Below are 20,587 nucleotides of genomic sequence, written 5' to 3'. Positions count from 1 at the left end.
ATCAGAAATGAAAAAAAATATCATTATCATATATAAATATTGAAATATATGACAGCACGAAAAAAATGTCATATATAATTGTATACAAATCGTGCTGTGAGCAAAATGGTTAAAGCTAACGAGTTATTTTTTTTCGTTGTACTGTACACTAAATTGTGATGATTTTGGTATATAACAAATTGTAAAACGATCAAAGCAACACAGAGAAAATATTATCACAAAATGATGCATGAATTAATGTCTGCGACATAAAAAAAAAAAAAAAAAAAAAAAAAAAAAAAAAAATAAAAAAAGTTTTTTTCAAAAATTCACCATAAATTGAAATATTGTGCTAGGGACTTCCCGTTTGTTGCAAATTGAAGATAAATGATTGAATATTACTAGAATGCAAGAGTTTTAGCTTACCATTGCAGTTTTCGACCATTTCGGTCGAGTTAAAGTTGACCAAAGGTTGAAATTTTGGCACTTTTCATGATTTATATGAAAATATTTCAAAACTGATAAAAGCTACAACAATGAGTTATTTTTGCTGTATTCTACATGAAATTACACACATTTTCATATATAAAACTTTATGTAACGGCCAATAGAGAACGGTGCAACAATGATGACAAAGTGACTAAAGAATTTCTGAGATTTTCAGCAGAGTTAGCGTGCGCGGACGTAAGGAAAAAGTTTTTTTTTTAAATTCACCAAAAATCGAAATATTGTGCTAGAGACTTCCTGTTTGTTGCAAAATGACGGTAAATGATTGAATATTACTAGAATGTAAGAGCTTTAGCTTACAATTGAATTTTTTTACCATTTCGGTCGAGTCAAATTGACCGAAGGTTGAAATTTTGGCACTTTTCGTGATTTATATGAAAATATTTCAAAACTGATAAAGCTACAACAGTGAGTTATTTTTTGTTGTATTCTACGTAAAATTAAATTGTGCACATTTTCATATATAAAACTTTATGTAATTGGCTAATAGAAAATGGTGTAAAAATTACGACAAAGTGACTAAGAATTTCTGAGATTTTCAGCAGTTAGCACATGCAGACGTAATAAAGTTTTTTTCAAAATTTCACAATAAATCGAAATATTGGCACATCGTGATTTATATGAAAATATTTCAAGACTGATAAAAGCTACAACCATGAGTTATTTTTGTTGTATTCTAAATGAAATTTCGCACATTTTCATATATAAAACTTTATGTAACGGCTAATAGAAAACGGTGCAAAAATTTACGACAAAGTGACTAAAGAATTTCTGAGATTTTCAGCAGAGTTAGCGCGTGCGGACGTAAGGAAAAAGTTTTTTTTAAAAATTCACCATAAATCGAAATATTGTGCAAGAGACTTCTCGTTTGTTGCAAAATTAAGGTAAATGATCGAATATTACTAGAATGCAAGAGTTTTAGCTTACAATTGCATTTTTCGACCATTTCGGTCGAGTCAAAGTTGACCAAAGGTTGAAATTTTGGCACTTTTCGTGATTTATATGAAAATATTTCAAAACTGATAAAAGCTACAACAATGAGTTATTTTTTGTTGTATTCTACATGAAATTGCACACATTTTCATATGTATCACTTTATGTAACAGCTAATAGAAAATAGTGCAAAAATTACGACAAAGTGACTAAAGAATTTCCGAGATTTTCAGCAGAGTTAGAGCAAGCGGACATAAGGAGAAAGTTTTTTAAAAAATTCACCATAAATCGAAATATTGTGCTGGAGACTTCTCGTTTGTTGCAAAATGAAGGTAAATGATTGAATATTACTAGAATGTAAGCGTTTTAACTTACAATTGCGTTTTTCGACCATTTCGGTCGAGTCAAAGTTGACCGAAGGTTGAAATTTTGGCACTTATCGTGATTTATATGAAAATATTTCAAAACTGATATAAGCTACAACCATGAGTTATTTTTTGTTGTATTCTACATGAAATTGCGCACATTTTCATATATAAAACTTTATGCAATGGCAGATAGAAAACGGTGCAAAAATTACGACAAAGTGACTAAAGAATTTCTGAGATGTTCGGCTGAGTTAGCGCGCGCTGATGTAAGGAAAACGTTTTTTTTTCAGAATTCACCATAAATCGAAATATTGTCCTAGAGACTTCCAGTTTGTTGTAAAATGAAGGTGAATGATTGAATATTACTAGAATGTAAGAGTTTTAGTAGCTTACACTGCATTTTTTCACCATTTCGCCTAGCACGACCTGACCAAAGGTTGAAATTTTTACACTTATCGCACTCTGGAAAATATTTCAAACTGGATAAAAGCTACAACAATGAGTTATTTTTGTTAGTTTACATGAAATTGCAGTACACATTCATATATAAAACTTTATGTAACGGTTAATAGAAACGGTGCAAAAATTACTTACGCGACAAAGAATTTGAGATTTAGCAGTGTTAGCGCATTAACGACGAAGGAAAAAAGCTTTAAAAATTCACCATAAATCGAAATATTGTGCTAGAGACTTCCCATTTGATGCAAAATGAAGGTAAATGATTGAATATCAGTAGAAGCTGCAAACATCCTTAATATCCACCCGCTCCTACCTCGGAAATAATACACTTTCATAAATGTTGCAGAAGGGGAATTTTTAGTTGATAAGTTAGGTAAGTCCAGTGGGCCGAAACCAGCGAGGACAAGAACTCAGACTACAGTGGATGCTAAACCACACGGCCAGCAAGTGAGGTATAAGTGACATCGCCTCCACATACAAATCCCCGCCGAACTCCAGGTGTTTTGTATTTAGTGACGATATCCACCCACCTCTGCCATGTTGACCGCGGTAGTGCGCTGTCATGCCGAGCCATATTATGACCTTTATCACATCACCGTGATTCATATATACAATCAGTAAGCTACACAAACGTCCTTTAATATCCAATTCGCTCTACCTAAGAAATAATATATTTTCATTATGTTACCGAAGGGGAATTTTAGTTGAAAATAAGTTCGCCGTCAGTGGGCTCGAACCAGCGAAGGACAAGAACTCAGGGCTACAGGTGGACGCTTTAAACCATCGGCCAGCAAGTGAGGTATAAGTGGATACGCCTCCCACATACAAATCGTCGAACTCAGGTGTTTTGGTATTTAGTGACGATATCCACCCACCTCTACATGTTGACTGCATTAGTCTGCGTTGTCATACGCAGCCATATGACTTTCATCACATCACCGTGATTCATATACAATCAGTAAGCTACAAAACGCCTTTGTATACAATTCGCTCTACCACGGAAATATACTTTCATATATGTTACCAAGGGGAATTTTTTAGCTGATAATAAGTTAGTGCGTCAGTGGGCTCGAACCAGCGAAGGACAGAACTCCAGGACTACAGTGGGCGCTTTAAACCACGGCCAGCAAGTGAGTATAAGTGGATATCGCTCCCACATACCAAATCCCGCCGAACTCAGGTGTTTGTATTTAATGACGATATCCACCACCTCTGCCATGTTGACCGTAGTCGTTTGTCGCACGAGCCATATTATGACTTTCATCACATCACCGATTCATATACAATCAGTAAGCTACAAACGTCCTTTAATATACACCCGCTCTACCTCGGAAATAATGTGCTTTCATATATGTTACCGGCGAATTTTTTAGTTTAATAAGTTAGTCGTCAGTGAGCTCGAACCAGCGAAGGACAAGAACTCAGGACTACAGTGGGCGCTTTAAACCACACGCTGTTAAGTGAGGTATAGTGGATATCGCCTCCCACATACAAATCCCCGTCAACTCAGGTGTTTTGTATTTAGTACTTGATATCCACTCACCTCTGCCATGTTGACCGTGTGAAGCGTTGTAAGCTTGACTATATTTATGACTTTTTATCACATCACCGTGATTCATATACAATCAGTAAGCTACAAGGGAGTGGCACTACCAGCACACAGTGTAATAGAAATGGAGGGAGAAAGAACGGAACCACAAGGATTCAGCAATGTCAATCAGAGGTGTATCCCTTACTGATGAAACTACCAAATGCTCTCCTTCTACCTCCTCCTACCACGAAAACTTCTCCCACTGAAGAAACCAAGCCAACACACTTCTTGCAGGGGATAGCATGAGTATATGTCTTCTCCTCACAAAAGGAAAAGTACCTGTAGGGGTCTACCTGTATGAGGGACATAAAGCACCCACAAGGATACCCTCACCCCTTGCAATGTCATTGATCATGTTTTTTCTCCACCTTAGGATAAAAAACTAATGAGAAAGTAATTACTGTAAGGACATTCAGCAATGACTTGTGCTCATCCACATGCACTCAATGAAAGAAGGAAGACAGAGGGTGAAATAAAGTTAACAATCTTGTTACCAAGTTCAAAAAACACTTCAGGTTGTGCTGAGGAAATACAGTACTCCTATTTAAAAGGTGATGGTTTGTATTTTTGTAAGAAAAAGCTTAGAAGCCTTAGTTCTAACATTCCTAGTCTACAGTAGATTGCCTTGAACTGCTCATACTGCACAAAGCAATGGGTCTCCTTTGCTAGAAGCTAACGTGAATAAAATCAGCAGGCAAATAAAAACTTACAGCAAAGACTGTTGTAATTCCTTATAACCAACACAAGTGATGCATGCAAGGAATCATTATACAATACTGTAATTGCAAAGACTATTTTCTATTCAAAAACAAAGGACAAACTGCACATAACTTACTTGCATTCCTCTAAATCTGCCAACTGTTGCACAAGACGATCCAACTGATCCTCTAATTGTTGCTTTAACTGCTTATTTTCATTTTCTCCTCTGCTTCTACTAGCCATTTCTGAAAAGAAAATGGTACGAAAGATATATATAAATTTTTAAGAAACTTGATATTTTTTATAATAAAACTAAGTTTCATATATACTTACCAGGTAATTACATAGCTATAGTTTCTAACTTACATAGCTGCCTTTAATTTAAAAATCATAGTAGCACTTCGATAGATTAGTGTAGGTGATAAGCCACTATGGGAGTACAGTACTGTGAACGACTTAGCTGGTGGTGTCATTCTGTTTGTGCCCTTATATCCATTAGAGGTGAGGAGTGAGGGCTCTGATTCTGCAATTACCTGGTAAGTATATATGAAACTTATTTTTATTATAAAAATATAATTTACATATACAGTAAACCTCCCGTATTCGCGTTCTCATGATTCACGGACTCCCGCATTCGCGGGTTTCTCTGTGGAACATATCTAGCCATCATTCACGGAAAATTCGCCCATTTGCGGTATTTTTCACTGAGAAATATTCACTAATTACTGTATCTTCATATAATTTTCATGAATAAATGCACTTTTTGTGATAAAACTATTAAAACACTCAGGTAATTGCATTTTTACAGGGTTTTTCTGTTTAAACTATCAAAATGGGCAGTTCTAAGTGTTTTTAGAGGGGTTTTAGGTATTCGTGGATTTTAGCCCTCAAGATAGCAATGGGAAAAGACCCATCACCATCTCTTAGGTCCAAACTATCTCAGGTGGCGACTCAACCACCACAACTCCCACAATTAGCTTCGAATGCGAACCCCTCCCAAAAAACAGTCCCACCTCACACTCACCTAAGCAGTAAAATTTTGCGAATGTGGAAATGTCCACACCATTTAAACCCCAAACTACGTAGGATGATTTGTCAGGACCCGGGCCCAAAGGCCAGGGTCCCTTAGCCCCTCACCTCGTCAAGGCGTCCTACTCGAGGGGAAGAGTTGGAATGGTTTCCTTAGTTCAACATCTGTAGAACTGAACAGCGACAGTTTTAGATTCAGAAAATCATACCCTTGCTCATTAGCCCACTTGCTTACTTTATTGATGGCTCTTTGCATGAACCTGCTAGTAGATGCTGCTTCATATCCTGTGCAGTACAGAGCCAAATCATCTACAAATAAAGAGCCTTTTACTGGTGATGATATCTTTTCTAATACTCCATTAAAGGCAATAGAAAAGAGGGTGACACTAAGGACACTACCCTGAGGAACTCCCTCTTATTGTAAGAAAGGTCGCAATACATGATTCCCAACTCTTACCTTTATATATCATTCTGATAAAAACGAATTTATAAATCTGATCATTTTTCCTTTAATGCCCATCGTATACAACTTTTTTATAATACCATAATGCCATGTGATGTCATATGCCTTTTCCAAATCAAAGAAAACTCCTATTGTTTGGCTCTGTTTAGCAAAACCTTCCTGTATTTGGTTTGAGAGCCTGAGCAAGGGATCTAAAGTAGATCTAGTTTTCCTAAAGCCAAACTGGAATGGAGAAAGCAATTTATTTGTTTCTAAGTGCCATACAAGACTGGTGTTAATCATCTTTTCCATCAGCTCACAAACACAACTGGTGAGAGTTATTGGTCTGCAGCTGATGGGTAAAGAAGGATCTTTGTTTGGTTTCTACATAGGGAGGATTAATGATAATTTCCAGCTCTTGATATAATACTAGTTTCCCAGATTTCATTTATTGTATCTAAAAGAAATTTCTTTGACTTTCCTGGGAGATGTTTCACCATTTCATAGTGTAATTTATCTTCACCAGGGGCTGATGGTTTGGAATACTTACTAGGAAGCAGAGGAGCCCTCTCAGGGGCAGCAGACCTTCTCAATGACCTGGAAGACTCGGGAAAGCGCCAACTATGCCTCCTGCCCGAGTCGGAGTCACTCGACGATAAGGCATGCACATCCACACAGATACTTTACAGCGGCTGTCCACCGAGTCCTGGGACTGCACAACAGGCTCAGTTGAGGGGGCAACTACCCGTAGGCAAACCCCAGCGACCTCCCTTGGATGTCCGGTTTGCCTCCTCCCACTGACACAACACTTGTACCAACAATACGAGCACTCATTTGATCCCTCAGGATCCTAACCGAAACACCAAGCTGGGTTACAGTATCCACTAGAACATTAAACTTGTTATCTACCCAGGTTTCGAGGCTGGGTAAGGCACTGGACTCGGAAGGAAGGGAGCCAGGTAACGGAGTTAATGTTAGAGTTAGAGGACTTGGAATAGGGGAAAAGGCAGTCACAGGTGTTGAAGGTACAAGTACTTCAGGAGAATGAGACAACCTAACTTCAGCTTTTGCAGTCACCTTTCTCTCTCTGTCTCTTTGCAGTCTTGCTAAACGAGAATTCAAAGTTTTCCATCTCCCCTGATCCCATTCCCTACACACGTCACAATTAAGGTCAGGAGAACAAGTTTGTCCTCTACAAGAACTACAAATAATAAGCATGTCATATTTTGCAGATGTCAACCTAGTCTTACAGCCCTTGCTACAATACCTAATACTATGGGCACTAGAATCTGACATACAGTATTTCAGTCACAATCGGGAAACTAGCTAAGCTACAATAGATTAGCGCTACAAAAAGAACAGTGTACTTCACCAAAAGTCGGCGATGTCTGCAACCAACTGATGAAATTCAATTCAAAACAGAAGCTACCCAACAACTTATGTTCAGTCGATGAGTGGCAGGAAAGAATTGAGCTCTTGAGCTGGGCTGTACCTATTCTTCCCTGAAAGTGGGCGGGGTCGGTTACCTACACCAAAATAATAGAGCGCTACTGCAAAATTTAAAACTTAAGCTGTCGTGAAAAGTAGGAACTAATAGCAATGTAATTACTTGGTACGTTATTAATATAAAAATGTTATTTTTATATAAGTAGCTTACCAAGTAATTACTTAGCTGAATCCCACATTGATAGGCGGGGTGGGATGAATGGACAATTCTACTTCAAAACATTAAGGGTGAATGACTTTAACTTGAAAGCATGGCTAGCATTGAAACAATGCTTGTCACTTCCTTACCTGCTAAGAGAGCCACTGTAGGTGAATACTGCCTCTGGTTGGTGCTCGTCTTAACTGATAGTGGCGGGGCGGTTGAGCCAAGAGTCGCCTCTACATCAATGGAAGTCTTGCAAAGGAGGATATGCCCGATTGCTGACAAGGTGCATGCAGAAAAAAGTTGCCCTTGCCCTAGGCACAGTACCACAAACAAACAACCAGATAATACTGTCACCCATCCTGACACAATGAACCACTATCCATCCAAAGGACTGGTGGGCACTCCAGGTACACAGTACCCCCAGGCTCCCAAAAACTTGACACCCTACGTCAAGGAGAAGAGACAAGAGAGACAGAATCTCTCCTATGCTTCTTCCCCCAACACCACGCCAGCTACTGTTAAAGGTCCGAGGGTACCGCAGTTTTCAAACACTGTTTCCACTTCTTTCAAATAATGAGATGCGAAGATCGATTTGCACACCCAACAGGTTGACTGAAGAATGCACAAGAGGGATAAATTGTGCTTGAAGGCGAGAGAGGTAGCCACTACTCTGACTTTATGAGCTCTAACTTTGATCAAAGGAAGAAGATTCTTCCTGAATCCAGGAATGTGCTTTAGAGATCAGGTCTCTAATAAAGATCGATGGGGCATTCTTTGAAAGAGGACAAGAAGGATTCTTGACAGAACACCAAAGGATGCTTGCAGGTCCTCTGAACTTCTCAGTCCTATGCAGATAGTACCTCAAGGCTCTGACTGGGCAAAGAACCCTCTCCTCTTCATCCGGGCCCAGGATTTCCATTAACCCTTAAACGCCGACTGGACGTATCGTACGTCGACTAAAATTGTCTGTTGGGTGCCGAGTGGATGTACCGTACGTCGACTACAAAAAATTTCAACCTTCAGTCAACTTTCCCTTGGGAGAAGACTACCCTCTTGTCAATCGCATGCAGTTCACTTACACATTTGGCCTTAGCCAGGGCTACTAGAAAGAGGGTCTTCCATATAAGGTTCTTGAGGGAAGTGAAACTGAGCGACTCTAAAGGACCCATAAGCCACTTAGGACTACATCCAAATTCCAAGACACTAGATCAGATTTCTTCTGCTTGGAAGTGTCGAATGACTTAATGAGGTCATTAAGATCCTGATTAGATGAAAGATACATAACTCTGTGTTTAAAAACTGAGGTAAGCACCGCCCAGTATCCTTTATTGGTGGACAAAGACAGACTCCTAGAGGTCCTCAGGTATAGGAGAAAATCAACAATCTGGGCTAAAGATGTCTCAAAGACGAGATGTGATGTCTGAGGCACCATCGATGGAACACTGTCCACTTTGACTGGTAGATGTTGCAAATAGACTGTTGCCTGCACTTCGCAATAGCTTCCACAGCTGCTCTTGAAAATCACTCTGACGAGTTTCCTGACAGTCTGAAGCCTGTCGGAGCAAAAGTGGACAACCCTTGGTGGTAACTCTTAAAGTGAGGTTGAGTAGCCTGTCTTTGGGAAAGCAGCCTTGGGAAGTCTACCAGAGGACGTAGAAGGTACAAGAACCATTCCTTCATGGATCAGAACAGAACTATGAATGTCACTGCGATGTTGCTGTTTGACATGAACTTGTTCATGACTTCCCTCACCAAGTTGAAGGGTGGGAAGGCATAAAGGTCCAGGCCCAACCAGTCTAGGAGCATAGTGTCTGTCGCCCATGCCAGGGATCCAGGGCTGGAGAGCAGAAGCGAGGAAGGCGATTGTTTCTTCCAGGTCTATGGATGGTTTGCCCCACACTCTCCATAGGTTGACCTAGATCCTGTGGTCCAAGGTCCATTCAGTAGGAATGACCTGCTTCTGACAGCTCAACCAGGATGTTTAATTTCCCCTGAATGAAGCGAGTCACTCGATTCTGGTGCGCCCAAAGTAGAAGGTCCTTTGCAGTCTGGCAGAGGGAAAAGGGACGAGTGCCCCGTTTCCTGATATATGGCTATGACAGCGCTGTGGTGCTGTCCGCATGAACAACCACTGTCTTGTTGCGAGTTGAAGCTAAGAAAAAATGGAGACCTAGATGAATGGCCTTCAGCTCCTTATGTTAATATGAAGATTGCTTTCCTCTGGGGACCATGTCCCAGAAACCTCCTGACCCCCTAAAAGGGCTCCCCAGCCTACATCTGAGGAGTCTGAGTAGAAGTCTAGGTCAGGGCTCGGAGGGTGAAGAGATCTTCCCTGCAAAAGTCTTCCTTCGACAGCCACCACTGAAGGTCTGATTTTATCTCCTGATTGATGGGAAAGACGACAGAGTCCAGTTGAGTCTTCCTGTTCCAGTTGGCTTTGAGGGAGAATTGGAGAACTCTCATGGGCAATCTGCCAACTTGACGAAGGGCTTGATAGAAACAGAGTCCCCAGAAGGCTCATCCACTGACAGGCTGAACACGACAAAAGGACGAGGAAACTGTGAATTGTCTGGAGACAGTGTGCAGTTCTCTTGGGGGACAGAAAAACCTGAAAAGTCCAAGAGTTGAGAATCATCCCAAAGTAAAGAATCTCCTGTGTAGGGGCTAACTGGGACTTCTGGAGATTTAAAAGAATTCCTAGATCTTGCACTTCTCCTTCGAAGGAGATTGAAGAAGCCAGTCATCCAGGTAAAGGTGGATGTTGATGCCAACTAGGTGGAGCCATTTGGCAAAAGGGGAGAGGACTTGGGAAAATACTTGAGTAGCTGTGGAGAGGCCACAGCAGAGGGACTGAAACTGGAAGGCTTTCCCCTGGAAGACGAACCTGAGATACTTCCTGGACATCAGATGGATGGGGATATGGAAGTATGCATTTTGCATATCCAGAGTGATCATCCAATTGTCCAGGCGAATGGAAGCCGTGACTGACTGATTCGTCTCCATCTTGAACTTTGTCTTCCTTACAAAGAGATTGAGGGTGCTAACATCTAGGGCCGGTCTCCAACCCCCAACATTTCGGGGACTACAAACAGATTGTAGAAGCCCTGGGTGTGTACGTCCTCAGCTTCTTCTATGGCTCTCTTCAGAAGGAGAGAGGACACAGTACTTCCTTTGAAAGGGCCAAACATTTCTGAGTCTCTTGAGTAGGCCATCAAGGTGACGGGAGAGATAATTAAAGGAGGGTTCTCCAAGAACGGGATGCAGTAGCCCTCCTTTAACACTTTGATGATCCATTGGTCTGCTCCCCTGTGATCCCACTTCTCCCAAAAAAGAAGTTTGGCTCCTAATGGGGCACGAAGGACTTCTGGTTCACTTCTTGGACGGCAGCTTGGAGAAATCACAATTTTTAAGGTAAATTGTATTTTTTCTAACTATACAAACCTGAGGTCCTTTACATCAGGGATTAGCTCTTCGTTGGGTGAGTCGGTAGAGCTGCGGACTGGCACTTGCTGGGCCGGAGTTCGATTCCTCGGCCAGCTGATGAAGAGTTAGAGGAATTTATTTCTGGTGATAGAAATTAATTTCTCGCTATAATGTGGTTCGGATTCCACAATAATCTGTAGGTCCCTGTTGGCAACCAATTGGTTCTTAGCCACGTAAAATAAGTCTAATCCTCGGCCAGCTCCTAGGAGAGCTGTTAATCAGCTCAGTGGTCTGTAAAACTAAGGTATACTTAACTTACATCAGGGATTACTTGTCAGGCTTAGGCTGAAACGGCCGTTGAACTTCAAACAAGGTAGTTAGGCAGTTGGACTACTATCCAGGAGGCGGGAGTGCTGCCTGCCCGGATGTAAACATTCCAATTTGCCTTTCGCCCAGGTATCAGATTGAGGGGTGGCATGAGGTGGGCATGGAAGGACCTCGGTTTGTATAGTTAGAAAAATACAATTTACTTTAAAATTGTGATTTGTTCCAACACAATATACAAAACCTCTGGTCCTTTACATTAGAGACTTACTGGTTGAGGGAGGAATCTGAGTGAGTCTCTATGAATTGACTGGAGTTCACCACCTTGTCTTCCCTTCCTGGTCTTGAGAGCAAGGGGAAAAACTGCCTCTGACAAAAAGATTGGATTGTAAGAAACGCAAGATCAGTTGTCAGACTTCTGGGTCCCTTTGCATGAAAGAGGAAACGTCAGTTTATGCAAAGTAGGCTAGGAAGAACTTGACGTCGGATGACATAAAGGCAAATACAAGCATTGGGTTTGTCTTATAGTCATGGTCTCCTTCCCTCCCTTGCAAGAGGAAGGAGTGGGGTTGCTTCTATCAACCTGAATGGAAAATAGAACGGGAGCTCCCGTTGGGTGCTTACCTGCATCGACCGCCAGATCCAGCTTGTAACGGCACGTCTGCTCTCTGCCCGTGGGAAGAGAGCCAGGGTGGGGAGAAAGAAGAGAGGCCAGTCACTCCACATTCATTCTCCCAATCACAACCGTACAACTTAGGCGAGATACAGCCTATCATGTTAGAGGAGCTGGGTAAGCTACACAACTTGTTGAGCAGCCACCACAGGACCCAAGGAAAAAGTGTCCAAGGACTTGTGTGTAACATCCTGGAGGTAGAAGGAGGTGAAAGTAGTTGTTGGGACCACACCCTCGCCTTCAGCACCTGTGAAACCAACATGTTCTTCCAGAATGCGAGGGATGGACCAATGCTATGACCTCGTGTGGAGCTTTCTACGGCGTGTACCGTGTCGCTTTCTCCTGCAGCAGAGGATGCCTTATCGTCTTAGGAAGCCAGAAAGAGATGGTGTTCTTGGACACTTTTCTTGGTCAAGCCAGTACTAACAAGAGTCGCTCAACACTCAGGTTGGAGGCATGCCCCTCTTCTCAGATAGCGCAGCACTCTAACAGGACACAGTAGCAGCTCACCTGGTTCATTACCTACAAAGTCCTCTAGGAGTGGGATCGAAGGACTAACCGCAAGGCCAGGGACTGAAGGATTCTGAGTCTTCGCTACGAAATCCAGGATGAAATCAAGCGTAACTGATCCCGATCCCCTCGAGTGTTTTACATCGAAGGAAAGTCTGTGAAGTTCGCCAACTCTCTTCGCCAATGCCAGGGCTAGCAGGAAGACGGTCTTGAGGATCAGATCCCTGTCTGACGACTTTCATAAAGGCTCATACGGTGCATGAGCCAGGCTCCTTAGGACAAGAGTCACATCTCACGCAGGGGCCTGAGATTCCTGGGGTGGGCAAGACCTTTGAAGCTTCTCATTAGTAGAGATATCTCGAAAGAGGAGGAGATGTCTACCTTTCAGCCGTAAGACCAGGCCAAGTGCAGCGCGGTAGCCTTTCACAGCTGAAATGGAGAGGAGCCTCTCTCGGCGAAGGAAGACGAGGAAGTCCGCGACCTGCTGAACAGTAGCTCCGACCAGAGAGAGACCCCTATGACAACACCAACCACAGAAGACGGACCACTTTCCCTGGTATACCGCTGTGGAGGATCGTCTGAGGTATCCTGCCATCCCTGTTGCTGCGCGATGCGAAAAGCCTCTTGCTCGCAAGAGATGGTGGATTTCCCCGTATACGTCGAGGTTGTCCCACTAGGAACGCGTCCTAGAAGAAAAAGAAGAAGAAGAAGAAGAAGAAGAAGAAGAAGAAGAAGAAGAAGAAGAAGAAGAGGAGGAGGAGGACCCACAGGGAACGATCCAGAGGGGAGGAGGAGGAGGAGGAGGAGGAGGAGGAGGAGGAGGAGGAGGAGGAGGAGGGAGGAGGAGGAGGAGGAGGAGGAGGAGGGGAGGAGGAGGAGGAGGAGGAGGAGGCGGCGGCCCGTCTGTCTTGCCCAGACACAAGACTGTTCACCTGGTCGAGGACCCCCTCGGCAAGCGTGGACCACGGCAGCCCCACCGAAGCCTTGGGTTCCTACTTGGGTCCCCAAAAGGATTCGAGGTATGAAGGACAATCCACAGATGAGGCCATGGTCCCTTCCCCGAGGTCGTTGTGCTGACGAATCAGCGCAATAACCTCTGCAAAAGTCCTCTGTATCTCAGGGGTGTCCACATCCTGGGGCAGAGGACCCTTGAGTCCCTCCAGAGTGCAGTCCTCCCGATCTACTCTCCCTGCAAGAGGGAAAACCTCGGCAGACCCCCGTGATCCCTCCTGCACCACGCGGGCGTAAGGCTTGGTCGAGCCAAGGGTCGAGCCAGGTTCATACGCCCACGGGGTAGAACTCTCGAGGAGAAAACTCGGCAAAGTTCTTCCTGTCCGACTCGCGCCCCTTGGAAGGAGCTGAAGAGGCGGAGGGGACAGGCGAGGAGGATCGGGCGCTCCCACTGGCTTTGCTGGCAGAACCAACAGAGGCAGTGGTCTGGGAGCGGTCACCAACCCTCGGTGGTGACGGCAGCCCTGGTCGAGGAGAGGACTTTTGCCTAGGCGAAGCAGTCTCCCGATGAAAGCGGAGCGGCTCGCGTGAGCCGAGCCGTGCGCTTGCTTCCCCCGAGCCAGGCTGGCCGCGCAGACGTGGCCGGGAACTGGGAGGAGTCGAGCGTGCGTCTGGCTGGCGCGAGCTTGCGCTGTCCTCTAGACGCACCCCAGTCTTCTTCGAGGCCGTCCCCTCTCGGGAAGACTGAGCAGGGGACCTCTTCTCCGCCTCTCCTGGCATTCAGCCCAGAGGGGCCGAAGCGCTATCCTGAGAACCTGACTTGGCACTCCCAGGAGTGCCAGCAGGAAGTGCCGGGGCACCTGCAAGCCCAGGCTCCTTCTCTCGCCCCACTCCCAGGTCTGTACGGCGACGAGAAGTTTCTCCCGTATCAGCCTGGGGTACCCGAGACCCGGGTACTCAGAGCAACTCGCATACGAGTGTCCGACTTGGACTCGCTGGCCTTAGACGCAGGTTTCTTAGGTACAGGGGGTGCAGACCTGGTGGTCTGCACGCCTGGCTCCGGGCGACTGGACCCCGAGGTCAGGGCAGCGGTCCCCTGATCCGTGGATCGGGAAGAGCCGACGAGAGATCCCACTGCCTTCCCTGTGGAAGGAGGCAGTCCCTTGGAAGTCTTGGTGCAAGACTTCGGGGGGCAGACTTCTTCTTCGGCCGCGAAGCCTCGGGAGGAGAAGAAGAAGAGGCAGCAGACGAAGACGAAGATGACGTCACCTTCCTAGACCTCTTCTTCTTCTTCGCTATCTTCTTCAGGATCGCCATCAGGTCGCCACACCAAGCAGGCGCAGCCGAAGACTCAGGAACAGGAGGAGGGGCTGCAGCAGAAGGCGCATCCCGGGCAGAGAACGCGGTGCTCAGGCCAGCACTTACCTGGGCGGGAGCAACCGCGTGGCGGCCAGGAATGAAAGTAGGTGGGGCCAGGAATGCAGGCACGGGTGGCGCGTGGGCAGCCAGGCCGGGCCACGCCAGAGTCGAAGGTAAGGGGAGAGGAACAGACGAAGCGCCGGGCTGGATAGAGAAGCGAGGAGCCAAAACCATAGTCGAGATCAGGCCAGGGTTAGCAACGGGGGCAGCAACAGTCACATACGGTAGAGTTGACATCACCATGTAGGAGGGGCCCGGTTGCTTGAAACGGGGCCAGGAACCCAGGAGGCAGCGGTACTGCGTGATGCACGGCAGGGGCTGCCGAGACCTGGGAGCTTAGCGAAACCTGACATGGTGACTGAGGTTGTGGTGATTGTCGCTGCAGTGAGTGGTCACTGGAGTGCTGGACAGATATGAAACCAGCCCCTCCAGTGACGGTACGCCAGGTAGGCCCAAGTGTAGCCAGGTTGATGAGATGTCTGCTGCCTGGCTATCCAGCCCAAGACCTGAAGCAAGTTGGGTTAGGCTGGGATGCCTCTACCCGCTCTGGAGGAAAGAATTCCCCTCCAGAACGGAAGAGACCCAAGAGGATGTCCTAGTCCACCTCTTCTTCCACGCCTTCCACACCGGGATGAAACGAATGAGGAAGGAGGGGAGTCCTCACCCAAAGGAGAGGAGCAAGCAGGGGAAGCTCCTGCAACGAGGAAGAAACGAACCCAACACATCTCCCCGACCACCACCAGAGTCACGCCCTGCAAGATGGGAGCATATTACCTTCCTGACACACCTTAGGAAGGCTTTGGCAGGCTTAAGATCAGAACGCAACTCCTCCCCTCGACCTTCCTCCACTACACTCACTACAAGGAGCATCACGCGAACACTAGATTGGAACCAGAGGTTGGAGCAAGGTCTAACTTTCGGTTTGGGCTTATTCCCACGAAAGGGATGCAGTTGTAGCAGAGAACATCTTAGTAATAAACAACGAAGACGAAGAACTCTTGGGGGATTTAGAAGACTGAGCTAGCAGATCTGAGTGGATTTCTTCTGGAGATGCGACACAATCTCTCCCACAATCAACTGGGGAAAAAGGTGAGAAGAATCCAACGGAGAAAATAACAAGGCGGATCTCTGCAAAGGAGTGACTCCTCGTGGTGAAAGAGCACCAAAGTTCTCTCTTTTTAAGAACTCCGAAAGTGAAAAGATCCACGAGTTCTGAAGAGCCATCCCGGATGGCTTTGTCAGCGCAAGAAAGAACACTGAACAGGTCTGCTGCAAAGAGCTCGTCCAAGCCCTTGAAGTCAGCGATCTTCTTTGCAAGGGCTCTTACTGTTCAATCCAGAAAACTTAGTACAGTACTTCAAAAACCTTGAAGAGGTTTTTAACGAGATGGTCCAGTTCCGAGGAAAAGAAGAAAACCTTGGCTGAAGTGAAGGCTGACCAATGAGAAGAATTGATAAAGGGCTGAGAAGTCCCCTTGGGAGGAGGCAGCGACTCCGAGAGAGGGAGCTTCCCTGGTGACGTACAGCTGATATTTTCTCTTGACCAGACAATAGGGAGGCTGGACAAAAGTTGCTTTGCCCTGCTCTCTCTTCGTTGCAAGCCAGTCTTCAATCTCTTTCATTCCTTTCTTGGAGGAGGAAGAAAGCACCACTTTGAGAAGTCGAGAGCGATCTTCAGGAAGACTCCTCATAAGGGAGGAAGAAGCAGGAGATGAAACAGCAGCCTGGGGAGAAAAAGGTAGGAAACCCGCCAGCATGAACCGAAGAAGAGACATAGGCTGTGGGAGGAGAAGCATCTTGTTCTGGATCTCCTCGCCTCCTGACGAAACAGGAATGGTAAAATCTTGAGGCTTCGAAGACGGTGCTTTCCTAATGAAGCTCAAGATCTACTACAGCTGTTCCCTGAAGGGTGCCAACAAGGGGTTATCTGGCTCCAAGGCGGAAACTTGGCATTCGAGAGATTAAGACAGTTGATGATGAGTAGGAATTGGGTGCCTGGACGACGGCGCCGGGGGCTCTGAGTCCGCAACTGGGCGCAAGGGAGCAGGTGCTGGGCGCATGGGAGCAAGAGCTGGATGCATGGGAGCAGATGCTGGGAGCACGGGAGCCGGAACTGGGCTCCGGGAGTGGGCATTGGAGTTCAGGGTGAGATGGGATCTCGAGCAGCAGGCACTTAGAACAAAGCTTTGGACGTTTGGAATCCTTGGGATAGAACAAAACAGGAGAATCCCATGGATGCACAGGTAGCTGAACCGAAGCGAAAACTGAAGGATCCACACCGTAGCTGCAAGGTGGTAGTGTGTTGTCGAAGGTCTCTCTGTGACACCTGACAGGCAACATGGAAGACGGAGACAAGCCATCCATGTGCCTTTTAAGTGGTTGGCGACGAATCAAGGAAGTGTCTGTGACGCCCGCGTTGAATCTGAGTCTGAGTCAAGACAAGAAGCGACATCCAGTGACATGCCTTTCCAGCGGCAGTCTGTCGAAACCTGGGATCCAGCAACAGGCTCGACTGAGGGGGGGCAGCAACCCGTGGGCCAACCCCTCCAACCTTCCTTGGGCCTCCGGCATGTCTTCTCCCAGGTTCAGGGGAGCGGGACAGTGACCTCCGTCTAGGAGAACCGATGGGACGGGACACTACCTCCTCCACTAACACTTTACTTGACACTTTATCACTAGACACTGTCACTGAAAACTTTGTCCATGAGGACTCTAAGGACGCCCCTATCTCCGACACTAAGCTTATTTTCTTGTCAAACTTAGACTCATGACTGGCAAAGGCATAGGGGTCAGAAGCACAGAAGCTTAGCATGGGAATATACTGTATGGAGGGATAGAGGGAGGGCTGAGAATAGGGGAAAGTGTATGACCAGGTGCAGAAGGAAGAGGGCGGCTAGAGTCTGTCTTAGGCTTAGGAGAAGAATCTCTACTAACAGAGGCCCTACTTCCGGCCCTAGCGGCCGACTTCCTTATCCTATTCTTCTCAAGCCTACTAAGATGAGATTCAAGCACCATCCACTTACATTCATCCCAGTCATTACACTCCCCACACATATTCTCCCTCGAACACACCTGCCCTCTACACTTAGTGCACCTGGTATGTGTATCCTAACAAAGCTTAATTAATCTAACCTTACAGCCTTCGCTGCAATAGCGACAACTGGAAGAGCTAGAATCAGATATAGCTAACTAAAAGAAAGTCTAAATGCACTGACGAAACCAAATGACAACAGCTTTGGAACTGACATGTTACTGCAAATTTTGAATTAGGATACTGGCAAGCATAATCATTAGGTAAGTAATTACTTGGTAAGTTACTTATATAAAAACAAAGATTACCTAGAAATATGGGATTCTTTTTCATACTGCTGAACATAAACAAGTAAATGTTTCTTTATAAATAATTCGTGGAAATGTGTCCAAGTTACAATAGGTTAGGTTATGCAGCATTCCTACATAAAACTGAAGACTACTACCATGCCCCTCTGGTTTTGGAACTATCAGCTTTTGTGTAAACTGGGTGCCATGCTTAGTACCAGCACCAAGGGGATGAATGGAAAAACATACTGCAAATACGACAGTAAATATGCATTAGGGTCGTTTCGGCCGTAAGCACGTTTATGTGCAAAACGGGCGCCGTGTTTAGTACCAGCCCCTTGGGGATGTACGTAAAACATGAAATAATAATGGTAAATACCATAAACATAATGTCTTACATTGTTTTGGATGTTACGACCTAAAGTGACTTACAGCCGAAACGACCAGGACCGGTAAATATCATACCATAAACAGAGAAAAACAAAAAAAATCATAAATTACATGTAAGTATTCTGGTTGGCATCTGGCCAGAACCAGGCTGTGGAAGCAGTCTTTAGTTTTACTGATGCATGTATTTCACTACAGGTTATGATGTATGGCATGCTAGATCAGGCAGGAACCAGCATCCTATGTTAAGGAAGATTACGCTAAGTTTGGATGCATTCCTGTATTTATCAAGTCTGGTCTTCTGGCCCGACCATTCATTCACTCAGTCCCTCCACCTTCAAAAACCAAAAAGTTAACCAATGTCGTCCCAACATAGGATTACGGGTAGTTTGCAATGAGTTAGCCACCTATTTCTGGCGAAAATTAACCCCCTAGGCTATCTCCGTTATAATCACATAAAATACTATCAAAATCAAGTAGGCTATTGCCTACGGTGGTCCCACTGGCTTCTCTACATTGATACGGTTTATTTGATAGGGTATTGGCCTACAGTAGCTTTCAGAACATTTTTATCTCAACTTGCCATAATATTATCACCTCGTGTGCCTCTCAATGTCAAAGGTTTATCTAGTCTTATTTTGGTTTGGCTACAAGGATAGCAGTAGGCTATATTGCAAGCTATGGGCCCATAGCCTACTCGAAGCTTAGCCACTGGCTAGGACAGCCTACATTGTTTCAACGGGTATAAACTCTGTGATACATCATGACTGAGTGAATTACCTTTAAATTCCCTGTTACTGTCAATCAAACGCTAAAATTGCAAGATATGTCTTTGCGATTGGCGGTAGCGGATACAACGGTACTGTACAAGTATATGCAATCAGCTGACATTTGATGGGTAGCTTATCTTACACGATGTCACAGTTTCTTGATGGTGCTCACGCTATCATTGCTGTGACATGAAACGACAGCATTTAAACTTTCACAAAGCAAATATTTGACAATTTACTGGGTTACTTTTCTTTTCAATCTGTTTTTTAAGACTTCTTTGGATCATCGGGTTACCAGGGCGTAACTTCCTGGTGCTACCGAACAAGATGATCAGTCGTTTAAATACAAACATACTGTTTAGCCCAGTCTTAATTCGAAATAAATAAATGGCAGTTTGTGAAAGTTACATGGAAGTCAAATGGAAACGTGCTCTAATACATCAATTAAAATATACCAAATGATTTTTCATAATTATATAAACTTTCACAGGGAAGTATTTTACCTAGTTTTTCAAAGTAGATATTTTTTTTTACTGAAGCTCGCAAATGTATCTTACAGATGTGTAGGCCTAATGGCTATATGATGGTTACAAGAGGTTCTTGCTTGTCATGACTAATAATGTACTGTACTATTAAAAATGAATTTGTGAAGAAACCTCTTCACTCATTGGTAAAATTTTGGGACAGTATCCTTTTGATTGCATTACACAGCTCAGAATGCTATTTTCTGTAGGATATGAGATCTTACGAAAAGTATTTTCAGTATTAGAGCTCTCATCCTATTTCTAAGCTACATAAATGACTTGAAATTCAATGTTTTGTAATTTGTACGGCCTACGTTCAAAAGAAATGTAAGGGAGAGAGGAACATGATCACATTTTCAGATTTTTACCACTAAAATAAAAACCAACAAAGCAGTAGTAACGTACATCTAACATAAAACATTTCCAGCTTCAGAGAAAACAATTAAATGTATTTTATAAAAAAAAAATTTCACAATGATGAACTAACTCAAGTAGGGTTAGTTGATCTCCATGACGGGGTAGATTGATCAACCAGGTTTGCTTAAAAAAACATTAATAAGATAATAAATACTTTATTCGGACACATGGCAAATTTTAAAAAGCAAGCGATGACTTCTTTTATTTAGGAAAC

General features: G+C 44.5%; 1 protein-coding gene across 6 annotated transcripts in view; it reads right to left on the bottom strand.

The window, feature by feature from the left end:
* LOC136825530 (protein LZIC-like) overlaps positions 1-20,587 on the bottom strand; it is a 233,824-nt gene that overhangs the window by 82,019 nt on the left and 131,218 nt on the right. For 2 of the 6 annotated variants that reach the window (XM_067082142.1, XM_067082126.1), the window contains exons 1-2: positions 19,575-19,772; positions 4,673-4,781 (exon numbers count right to left, since the gene is read on the bottom strand). In XM_067082142.1, coding sequence (XP_066938243.1) covers positions 4,673-4,779 — 107 coding nt within the window. In that variant the 5' untranslated portion in view covers positions 4,780-4,781; positions 19,575-19,772. Of the gene's footprint in view, positions 1-4,672; positions 4,782-19,442; positions 19,788-20,587 lie in introns of those variants that run through there. The other 4 variants (XM_067082134.1, XM_067082107.1, XM_067082137.1 and 1 more) reach the window with 3 other exon arrangements.

This window comes from Macrobrachium rosenbergii, chromosome 3 (genome assembly GCF_040412425.1).
Source record: "Macrobrachium rosenbergii isolate ZJJX-2024 chromosome 3, ASM4041242v1, whole genome shotgun sequence".
In the NCBI taxonomy this organism is placed as follows: domain Eukaryota; kingdom Metazoa; phylum Arthropoda; class Malacostraca; order Decapoda; family Palaemonidae; genus Macrobrachium; species Macrobrachium rosenbergii.
This window is presented reverse-complemented; position numbering and strand designations above follow the sequence as displayed.